This window comes from Manis pentadactyla, chromosome 4 (assembly GCF_030020395.1).
Source record: "Manis pentadactyla isolate mManPen7 chromosome 4, mManPen7.hap1, whole genome shotgun sequence".
NCBI lineage: Eukaryota > Metazoa > Chordata > Mammalia > Pholidota > Manidae > Manis > Manis pentadactyla.
Genome location: NC_080022.1, coordinates 171,784,487 through 171,796,729, shown reverse-complemented (window position 1 = coordinate 171,796,729; position 12,243 = coordinate 171,784,487). Strand labels below are relative to the sequence as shown.

Below are 12,243 nucleotides of genomic sequence, written 5' to 3'. Positions count from 1 at the left end.
TGGTTGGGTAGCCATCATAATCAGTTTTGGACAACTCAAAGGTTTACAAATATATATATAGCTGACTAGAAATAGTTTTTAGTGTGAAAAAATACACAATAGCCAATGACAATGGGAAGAAGTTGATGGAGAAATTGTTAATGAATGAGAATATCTGAGCCCACTCATCAAATATGACTTCAAAGTGGGACAACTGGACATTATATATCTTTTGATGTGATGCAAAAGGAAGTGTAACACAGAAACCCTTATGAAAATTCCTTGCAAAAATTTTAAAAGGAAAAAAAATTAATGTAAATAAAATCATTCCCCTAGATCTAATGACTATTTTACAGGAAATGTAAAGTAAAGAGGAATGCATTAAATGACACCATGAGGATGGATCAGCCAAATTCAAATGCGAGAATTCCTACAAAGCAAATGACCCAGTCCACAATAATAAAAAAAAAGGGCCTGGGAGACTAAAAGGCTTAAAAGACAATCAAATGGAATGTCTACACCATGTTTGGGCCCCAATCTAAATAAACCAAGAAGACCTTTTTTTAGATACAAAGGGAAATCTAAGTATGGACTGAGTATTAGGTAATCTTAAACATTTATTATAATTTTGTTAGTTAACACAATGGAATTATGACTATGTTGAAGTGAAAGAGTCCTTATTTCCTTATCTGTGTTTGGAGTGAAATGATTCTATGCTGGGATTTGCTTTAAAATATTTCAGATACTCTGCCCCCTATTCTGCTCCCCTATAAAGCTGCATGTGGAGTCGGGAAACAGATGAAATATAAGCAAGATACTGATAACTGTTGAAGCTGGGTAATGAGTATCTGGGGACTTCATTGTACCAGTTCTTAATAATTTCACTAATACTTTTTGTGTATGTTTGAAAATTTCCATGATACAAACTTTTAAAAAAATAGGAAATAAAGAGTATTTGTAAAGAAGTATTAAATTAGGTTTTAAGATATTTGAGGACTTAAACCAATAGTCATTGTTCTCTACACAGAAATCTAGCTCAACAAATGTGCTTAATTTTTATGTATCTTTTTTTATACTAAGTTATCATTGATATACAATCTTATGAAGGTTTCACATGAGCAACATTGTGGTTACAACATTCACCCATATTATCAAGTCCCCTCTTATGTATCTTTTTTAAAGTGCCCTTTTAAAAACACACAATTTAGCATGGACACACATGCAAACAAAAACTGCCACATAATATGATAAGATGTAATAACAGATTTATAAGGTAAAGCAGAAATACAAAGGGATGGAGTATTTCACCCTATAGGGGAAGAGGAGTAGGGCAAAGAAGTCTTCTCAGAGAAGGTGACAGAAACTGGATTCGGAAGGAAAAGCACAAGTTTTCCAGACGACAAGGGAAGGGGAAGATATTTTCAGCAGAGGGAACATGGGCAAAGGCATGCAAAATGATAAAATGTGTGTGGGGAATTACAAATAGGCCAGAATGGACTTTGGTAGGGTGAGTTTGAAAATTATTAAACTCTAAGTACTAAAATGTTACAAAGGTTTAGAGAGGGCACTTCCTAATGAAGGTTGAAAGAGAACCTAGATTAGACACAATGCTTCTTCTAAGGGAAAGATATCAAATTGTTAACTGGTGATTTCTGAGTGGTGAGATTAAAGACATTTTAATTTCTATTTGTTTCTCTATACTTGCCAAGTTTAAAAAAATATGTATTTGTAAAATAACTTTTCCACTCTTTTATTACCTACATATAAAATACCCAATTCATATAGAATTAAATTTATATATCTGTAAGGATTCAAATAACCTCAAATTTTTCTTTTAAATCTTTCCTATTTGAAAATTTCAAAAATCCATTTATTAAGAACATCTAATTCGAAGGACCTAATAAAGGATAGGCTTGTACTGAGTATTTAACTAATCTGAATGCCCTGTATATTATCTGAAGGAAACTCATGATAAAAATATTAAACACATTAATGCTTATCCACTTTTATCCAGTAAGCACCCCTTCAATTTTGTTTGCTGAATTAGTTTTGTCATTTAAGAAACTCAGAATATTTTTCAATAAAAATTAAAACTAAGATTTGTGATAGGTTATATTAACCCCCATTTCTTTGAAAATATTTTATTTATTACTGTAAATAAGAAAGGTGGTTTCACTGGATATAAGACTTCTGAGACTTCTCTCCTAACCTATCTTCGCTGAAATGAAATGTGTGAATATTTTCAGTTCAGTAGGTCCTGTAAGATATTCCAATTGTCAATTCTTATTTAAAAACTACCAACCATCTTGTTGATATTAAGTGAAATATTCAGGGGAAATGAAAGGAAATGTTAAGACAAAGAAAAGCCCATTTATACTTTGGAAATACTGCCACTTTTTATGCATGTATGAAATGCACATAGAATTGAACATTTATAGTTATGTTGTCATTTTGCTGAAACTTTAATGTAAATAAAGCACAAGGAAAGTTGCAGTAAGACCTCATGTGAGCCTCAACTGAAGCGTCCTCTGTTGGTGTCTCGACCTGGAGGACAATTCTTGGTTCATTTGGAGGCTGAAAGCAATCTTCAAACAGAATTATTATACATCTAGAAACAACTAACATTCTCTCTGGTTCCACCTCTATTTTCAGATGACTGTTTCTTATCTGTACAACCGGTAGGCACAAAGTACAGAAAATACGGATGTTACGATGTTTTCAAATCATACCATGGGTATATCACTGCCTTGGTAGTTGCCAACTGACTGACCCCAAACTGCTTTATAGTCATGCACTTCACTTGAAGTATAAACATGAGCCCTAAAAATCAAGCAGCAACTCAAAGCACTGTAGATTTATTCCACTGTTTCTTTTATTATTTTTAATACTAAATAATCTTATGCATGTCTATTATCAAATACAAACCACCGCAACCAATCTACCATATTAATATAGCCATTATAAGTATTAGTTCAACTCACTTTAAGTGTGATTTGTCTTTATTTTATTCAACACCTCATAAGCATTTTTCCACATTAATACAATCTTTATAGCCATTATTTAAATGGTTGAGTAAGATTTTATTAAGTGGCTTGGTCATAAGCACTTCATTATTTTAGATGGTTAGGTGTTTTAAACCATTATAAACTATGCCATAATTAACAATTTATGCATATTGCTTTTCCTGTATTCAGGATTTCTTTTCTCTAAATTCTCTAAATTCTTTGCTTAACATTTTCAAAGATCAATATATATTTCCTAATTGCTTTCCAAAATGCATTAACAACGGATGAGAGTGCCACTGCACTTCCGCAATGGTATCAGCCCTATGCCAACATTTTACCTGGTTTCGTAGAACATAAAGGCCTTAGTTCATATATTGAAATAAGACTACACCTAAGATACTAATTAGCTCTCTTTAACTCGGAGCCACTAGGTGGAGCTAAAAATACAAATAAAACAGTACCAATATTTCTCTCATAACACTGTGACTGAGATACTATAGGCTTCTCTTTTAGTGATAATTTTGAAGCATAAGAGATGGAACTTTAGACTAAATTTTAAATATGCAAGTTGAAATCAGGCAGATTTATGAATTCTGTACATGGGACAACTACATTTTTCTAAAAATGTATATGTGTTTCTGTCTTCCCATCTTGAATGAGAAACACAATTGAGATAATTTTTAGAGGCAAGTAACTCTTACAGGAGCCAGTAATAAAGACAGCTGTGCCAGAGAAATAGCAACACCTTATTTAGGTGGAGTTTTTAAGAACATATTTTTTTTAATAGAAATGAGGTATTCTATTTTTATCACAAGAACTGTAGAAAGTAGAGGAAAATTTATGGGCCAATTAATGGTCCAGAAGCAATGACGATTTTTAATAGACAAAACCATTAGGCACGTGTTAACTTACAATGGACCTAAGACCGTGCCAGCTGCTGGGAACTTATGGCCCAGGAATTCTGGAACATAGCGTTCCATCCTGGATACAACCGATATCCTGCCGCTACTCAGGACAAACGCCTTTCCTCTCCTTCTTTCTCAAAAGCTTCTACCCTTTGTTCTTTCTCCAACACACACACACACACACAGCCTCAGTACCTTAAAGGACACAAGTGAATTCAGGGATTCTGGTTCTAATATACATGACAAAGAATAAGTAAAATAAATAAAGCTACAGCTAGAAATAATATTTTCAGCCTGACTCTTCATCTGTGTAAAACTGGTTTTACCTTCTCTTTTCTAGTAATGCATCAATCTGTACAGTTTCAGACCAGGGATGAATGAATAAAGTATATTCCTGATCCCTTTTCCTTGTCTCTCTCAAGCAATTACTAAAGTTTTTTCCTTCACTATCCGAGTTTCTCTCCAATTTCTTTAGGTACAACTAGGTACACAAAAGAAGGGAGGAAGACGGAGCCAGAGCTATCCTTTTACAATTCAACTGTCTTCACATAACTCCACATCATTCCTCTAGCAATTACTACTTAAGTATATTCCTTTAATACATCACACTCATTAAGTTTAAGGTTCATTACTGAATCAGTAATTTTAAAGAAACAGAAAACACTACCAAAACTAGAATTAAGGAAATATGGTATTGTGAAAACAATCTAATGCCACCTCTGTCATCACGAAAATATATTTATGAAATGATTTTGATGAAAGCAAATCCTGGCACAATTACTTTTTTCTCTTACGTATACCTGTTGTTTTAAAAGTGTCTTGCGGAGGGAGACCCTCCGTTTCAGCTCCCGAAACTCTTGAGCGTGTTGTGCCTCAGCCTGCATTTTGATCTTGCTCTGAAGTTCAGTCAACAGCTCCAGTTCCTGCTGCAGCTGCGTTTTCAAAGCCTGGCGCTCTGCCTCCTGTGCTTCATCCAAATGCGGCTGAAAGAGAGAAAGAAAACAGATATATCCTCCTGTGAACTATCTTTTCATGACCTACGGAAAGGAGGAGGTGTCAGTTAAGGCAGACTACTCTTCTATAGGGCACAACTGTTCTCTTTTACATCTTGGAGTAAACATCTCTGGAAAAGGAAAACAGCAACCGATGACGGCATTATAAGAATAAAGCTATCATAAGCTATTTGGATGATGCCTAAGTAATCATTATTTTTTAAAGAAAAACATAGAATCTGATTGATATAAGACTGGGAATCTCTTCTCTCCAATGGAAATAACTACAGAACAGGGACAAGCATGCCACAGCTTATGGGCCAAATCTGAACAGCTACCTGATGTTTTGTTTTTGATTTTCAATAGTCCACTAATTAGGAATGGTTTTTTACATTCTGAAATGGTCACATTTTAAATGGCTATGTAAGTACCCACATAATAACCTCAATTTTTCCTCCTAAAATATTTACTATCTGGCCCAGTAAGAAAAAGTCTGTAAACTTACATAGCAAATATTTTGTACCTGCACTCAAATGTGACCATCTGGATTCCCGATAAAGTACTACTTTTTGAACACTGCTTAACAAAGTTGCTTCTCCAATCTTGATACACTGTTGGTATATGTACTAAACCTCTGCAAGGCACCAGCAGAGAGCCTATGTGGAACCTCATGACCAAGTGTATCAAAGAGAATTATACATGCATCCTGCATATTTCCAAGCAATGCTGAGAACAAGAAGAATATGGATCAGCATCACTATTTCCCAAGGTGCAGCAGAGTTTTCATTTCCAACTTAATATTTCAATTGTTGGGATTTTATTCAGGTGGTGGAAGGAAAGGGGCACTAAATTTGTTTTGCCTAAGTAAAATAAACTTACAGCTCGAGTGGAGAGCATTTCATTAATGTTGTGGTCATACTGCTCAGTTAAGATGGCTAAGTTTTGGGTCTGCTTCTCCTTAGGGTTTACTCTTTAGCACCGCGAGCAAAGACCTGAAAGTCAGCTAACTAATCTTTCAAAGGTCAAAGAAAAGTTATGAGGCAAGAGAAGGGACAACCCTTCTTGTGGTAATGATAACAGACATGAACTACATAAACATTTTTGAAATAAAATAATTTGAGTTCAGAAACAGAATAACTCTGGCTTTAAATCACAGGTTAATTATTCTGTGAACTCAAGTTTCAACAAAACTTAGTAAGATGAGATATATTTTATAAGGTATACCCATCAAGCCTACAAGTAACAACACTCATTTGCTACACAAAGGCAGAACCTATAGTTGAAATTATTTACCTCAATATATATACTGCCAGATATTGAATGGTTGACTAAGTGTGCAAATGCATGTATGACCAAACACTCTTGTCAAGGAACTAGTTCACACTCTTTGCTCCCATACTACAAAATCAAATATATATCCTTTTCTGCATTTTACACCAATTGAGGTACTAAGTCATAGTCATGTACCTTTATTCTGTGAAGGGTCAAGAAATGTCTAGCTAGAAATACAAACTCTTGATTTAGTTACACTTAGCACTGCTCTTAAATACTGCCCTTGGTTAATAAAATTCCTCCAAGTTAGCCAGAAATGGAACAATGAAATTTAGAATTCTCTTCTGACTTTGTGTAACAGCCTCCATTCTTTAAAAAGCTTTTAAATATTCAAATATATTGCCAAGAAAACTGTAGTCACTCCATATCACTAGCTAATGACAAGAAAGAATGCCCTGAAAAATTTTTTCAACAAGATTAATACTTATACCAAGAATAAACTATATTCCTCAATGTTTCACTCAAGTGAAAGCAGGATAAACATGTTCCAGTTGTTTCTTACTCACTTAATACTGACAAAACGTCACCTAATGGCAGATGAAGAAATGGCAGATAAACAATAGGTGTTTACCAAAGTCATTCCTCAGAAATGGTGCCCCAATGTCTACAAATACTGTCAGCTTACCTAAGTGTGCAAACTGAAGTCCTCCTATCCCCCTTAAAGTCTTGGAGAAAGTTGGAATAGTTGCAACTATTGAAGTTGAACTACTACTTAGTAAATACAAATTTACCTTCAGAAGTTGCAACTATTACTTACGTAAATGAAATGACATGATGTTAAAATAGAGTCTGTTTTCTCCAAGAAGGGACTAGGGTTACCAAAAAGGAAGGGGTTGGGGAATGTGGGTGGGGAGGGAGGGAGAAGGGGATTAAGGGGCACTATTACTAGCACTCACAATATAGTGGGGTCACAGGGAATGCAGCACAGCACGGAGAAGACAGTAATAACTTTATAGTGTCTTACTACGCTGATGGACAGTGACTGCAGTGGGTTGGGGGGGACTTGATAGTGTGAGTGAATGTTGAAACCACAATGTTGCTCATGTGAAACCTTCTTAAGGTTGTTTATCAATGATACCTTAATTTAAAAAAAAGAGTCTGTTTTGTTCAAATTGTACAAGTAGATAGATATATACAACTAAGAGGGAATGGTGATTTTGTTTCCCACTAAAGTAACAGAACAATTTCTTTTACGGAAAGTCTTGAGCTTATGTATCATGAGAAGGACGCTTTCTATCTGAAGTCTGACTATGAGTGTGAGACATTATTTTTCCCCTTGATTTTTTAACAGTATCTGTGAAAATCAGACTAGTGTCTACAAGCTTTCAAACTGAGAAGGCTGCCACAACAGGGAACCAAAATGAAGGGTTAAACAGTAAACAACTCACCTATTCCAAGCCCCAGAGAAATGAAGTCCTATCAGATTTATGGTCTGACCAAAGAAAACTAAACAAGCTTTCAGTTCGGTTTACTTCTGGGTGCTGCTCACTTTAAAACTGTAATTCATTTTATAGACATGCTTTAAATATCTTTTGGTGAGAACCTCTACTATGTAACCGCTACAAAGACAAAATAAATCTGGAAAATCATTATGAATTCTGATTGTGATAAGCATTAACTAATGACGGTTATGAGGGTAGTCAATGTACGAGCCACTCTGTAAATGATGTTCATTAGCTGTTTTGAAGATACAGCAAAGTATAAAATTTTACTTAGATTCACAAGAAAGGGTAAATCTTAGCTTTGCTTCTGTGTTTTGTTCAGGACAACTTGTATGAATGGAGTTGAATAGGAATCAGAGATACCACTAGGTATGGTTTAGCTTCTGGTTTGGACACAGATTACTTCTGTGAGTGAATTTCACTTCACTTCAGGGGAGTTATTCAGGTAAGTGTTGTTACCTGATAGTTTTATAGTTAAATTGTCAAAGAGATTGAAAAAGGGGGTAAAGAAGATACTGTGAAACTGGGGGTTTATTGGATGTAAACACAAGTTTACAATGTGCAGACATGTACAGATTAACTGAGGTACTACTGTGGGTGACAACATATATAGTGGGACGTTTTGGTTTTTTTTTATTAAGATTCATGTGATTATACTTCACATATTTATTACAAGTTATAAAATTAGAAAATTCCTTGGAATTGTTAACTCTGGTTGATTTTGGTAGAGGGGGCTGGACCAGGTGGCCTAAAGAACAAGGAGAGGGAAAGCTTTAACTTTATAATAAATACACTTTGGCATCTTTTGAATTTTGTATCATATAAATAAATTTCTCTATCAAAGCAAATACAAAATTTAAGGTTCTTTGATATGTATGAAACACTTGTCTTTCCTTATTTGTCTACAAGAGAGCATGTAATACCTTGCTTCACTCTGATGTACTAATTAAAAAAATACACTCCAACTACACATGCCCTGGTCTTACTTATGTTACCAAACACAGAAAGAATGGGAGTAACAGTGTGATAATTCCACTATTCCTCTAAAGATGAGTATTGACAGTGAAGGGAGAGGGGGTAAAAAGGCATTTTTCATTCATTGGTTTCTGTACTAATTAAGAACTTACTGCCTCTTTTGGATACAAATCACATTCAGAGGAAATAAGATTCCAAAACTATAAAACTTGGAACAACAGAGAGAAGCCAGCAGGTTAGGATGTTGATATGTAGATTGTAGTATCAACACTGGACATTTGGGTACACTTAAAATGAGAATTTTGAATCTTATTTATGACACTTCCCACAGTTAAAAAGTTCGGGCCATGTTTTGGTTCTCTGCTGAGAAATACACAAGCAGAAGTCTGCAGCTGTAGACCTTCTACACCAACACTAACCCAACATGCTTAAAATGAAAAGAAGAAAAGCTTATTCAATTTCTTTATGACAGACACCTGGCTTAGACTTTTACTGTTTACATGGTGCCTTTTATCTGTTCTCCTTTGCCAAGAAGCTTAGGCTAAAGGTACCTTCAGACTCTCAGGCTGCTGTCGAACCTGCATGACATGCGTCCGCCTTAGTTCTCGCTCTCTCCGTTTATTACGCTCCAGCTGGTCAGTGAGCTCGGCTTGATGCTGCAGCCTCATCAACTCACAGCGCATCTTCTGCACTGTGTTGAGGTGGCGGAACTCCAGTTCTTGCGTGGATTCATGCTGTCGCAGTAGCATTGCGTGCTCTAAGTCCTTTTGAGCCTGCCTTTTATTTAATTCCTAATCCATAAAAAAAGACAAAGGCATAATTTGATGATGTACAATGCCAGGAGAAAAAAATCCTAAGAAACAGAATAACCAGGATATAGATGTAATCCTCTGATTCAGTAATGGCTGCACAGTGAATTTTAGAGTTTTATTACTGGAACTGTAGAAAATGGGCAATTAGTAGCACAATTGCCTTATCTGTTCATTTACTATTTATACTACTTTTAGCAATAAGCTTAAGACATATGAAATCTGCCCCAAGAGACTTAACGTCCTTTCTACTCTCTTTCCATCATTTACGTTTCCTAATTTTGTATCTGAACAGGATTTCTAAGTCATCCTTTGACTTTCTTCAGAGTATACATTCAATTCTATTCCATGCAGTATACCCAGTATAGTGCAGTGGTTAAGAACACAAGACTCTAGGGCTAGGCTGCCTGTTTCTAAATCCTGGCTCTGCTACTGACAAGCAGTGAGTCCTTAGGTTAATTACTTAAACTCTCTGTGCTTCCATTTCATTACTTCTCAAATGGAGACCATAACATAGCTGTTTCATAAAATTAACGTGAGGGTGAAATGAGTTCATAAGTGGAAAGCTGTCAGAATACCTACCTCATGATCAATAAATGTTACTACAGTTTTTTTCAGTTTAAAAGATCAAATGTACAAAACACACACATACACTCACACACACTCTCTCTCTTTTACTATGTAGAAGGAAGTCAGACGTGCCCCCTTTGCCTCTGCAGCCCCTTCTCCAGGGGCCAACATTTGGTGCATATGTTTCCCAACCTTCCCCACGCTTATCATGACACAACTATTACACAAAAACATACAGTTTTAAAATTGAATAACAATATATATTATAGGCATATAATATGCTTTCTTTACCTAAAAATATAATGGACAAATACATATTAAAAAAAATTTGTTTATAGGAAGCTTCTGCTTTCTGATGCCATAGTTTTTCTATTTTTTGCTTTATGACAAATTTTCAATAAACATCTACACATGATACACCATATAATTATGTTACTATTTCTTTAGGATAGAATTCTAGAAGCGGATTCGATGGGTAGAAGATACAGGCAAATTAAATTGTTAAAGCTGCTGAATTATGCTCCACAATGGCAGGGTCAATTTATATTCTTACCAACATTGACCACTTTCCCATGCACTACTAGGACTCACCAATTTTTTAGACCGATCTTATCTAATTGGTGCAATTGTCTTAATTTGAATTTCTTTAATTATTAGTGAATTTGAATAATTATGTTATACTTGAAGTTTCTTTGAAGCCACTCTTGGAAATAAATTGATCTATGCTCATAGGTATACCTGATAATGAGTACCGTTGTTTTCATTGGCATAAGTTTCCACATATTCCCAATGAATAATTTCATGATTATAAAATTATGTTAAATGGTAGTATATACCTTCATGGCACCCATTGTGGATGAAAAGGCATAAGTTATCCAATTAATTTTCTCATATTTAAAAACTAACACTTCTTTCATTCATGGATTTAATATTTATTAAATATTTACTTAATATATATTTATTGAATACCTATTATGGGCCAGCCACTAGCTACAAGGCCTGGATATATCTAGCCACTGTATATAAAAGCCCTGAACAGAACCTGGGACTTGATCTAACTTCCATTCTACTTCGGGAGAGAGAGATCCCCATAAAAAGTATGTGCACGTATGTGTGTGTGTGTGTGTGTGTGTGTGGTGTGTGTGTGTGAGAGAGAGAGAGAGGAGTGCAAGAATATTTAAAGAAGGGAGGAGGATTTGGAGATATATTCTTCCCTGGAAACCCAACCCACATGGTTCACCTTCTCCCTCACTTCATATCTCCTCAATTCTGATCTCCAAATCCTCCTCCCTTCTTTAAATATTCTTCCAGGGAAGAAGAAGAAAAATAGGCAAAGGCAAGCAGAGGCGCTCTAAGGCCCTGAGGGTGGGATGTGACTGACATATTTTCAGGAAGATTCTAATTTCACACCATTTAAACATACCTCTCTGAGAAGGTCCTGTTCCAAGTTATGGCACCCAAGTAACAACTTTCTTTTGAAGCGACGGCAGTGCAGCTCTAGGTACCGTTTCTGATGCTGAAGAAGATTGGTCTTCTCCTCTTCTTGGAAATGCTGGATGTTCTGTTTCTGCTTTGAAAGCCATTCCTGTTTTTCTTTTCTTGGGGTGCTCTTGTTTCCATTCAGCTCCTGGCAAGATAAAAAACAACTGAGTTCAAAATACATAAAAATTAACTACATGAATATACTATTTGGTAGCTGGTAATCTTCAGTAAAAGAACTTAATTTGTGCCCTCTCTCATGGGCAGGCAGGGCAATGACCTTAAAGGAGGTAGGTAGTATTTTTCTGTTTCTGGAGTTATCCATGAAGCAGGACAAGGAAAGAGAAAACATACACTAGAAAACATGCATACTTTTTAGCTTTGCACAGCTATATTTAGGATGGCTCGTAGGTTTGAAAGCGCGCAATGATTGGTGAATGAAGTAAAACATTTTTCTTTAAAGTTCTCCCAAAAAGGGGAAGAAGACAGTGCTTTCAAGTAAAAATCACATATGAATTAAAATTAAGGTTAAAATATAGTTATGTCTCACTTCTTGGCTTTCAACAATAGAAATACTAAGTTTTTGGCAAAGTTAAGGATGGGCTCTGTATAAAAGACCAGAAATTAAATGGAAAATAAACAAAACCACAGGAAAATAGAGACCTTTTTGAATAGATTTAATCTTCATCACTATAACCACTGAACAAGGAAGACCAATGTTTTTCTACAGCATTTTAAATATCATCTCGCAAACT

The 12,243-nt window shown here is 35.3% G+C and overlaps 2 protein-coding genes across 2 annotated transcripts in view; one reads left to right on the top strand and one right to left on the bottom strand.

The window, feature by feature from the left end:
* The window catches only part of LOC130683585 (serine/threonine-protein kinase TAO1-like), a 112,189-nt gene that overhangs the window by 4,388 nt on the left and 95,558 nt on the right, over positions 1-12,243 (bottom strand). The window contains exons 16-18 of the mRNA XM_057501529.1: positions 11,433-11,636; positions 9,182-9,421; positions 4,690-4,872 (exon numbers count right to left, since the gene is read on the bottom strand). Coding sequence (XP_057357512.1) covers positions 4,690-4,872; positions 9,182-9,421; positions 11,433-11,636 — 627 coding nt within the window. The remainder of the gene's footprint in view (positions 1-4,689; positions 4,873-9,181; positions 9,422-11,432; positions 11,637-12,243) is intronic.
* LOC118907544 (formin-like protein 1) overlaps positions 1-12,243 on the top strand; it is a 58,981-nt gene that overhangs the window by 29,928 nt on the left and 16,810 nt on the right. Inside the window, exon 20 of the mRNA XM_057499527.1 lies at positions 7,505-8,024. The gene's annotated coding sequence lies outside the window, so the exon portion shown is untranslated. The remainder of the gene's footprint in view (positions 1-7,504; positions 8,025-12,243) is intronic.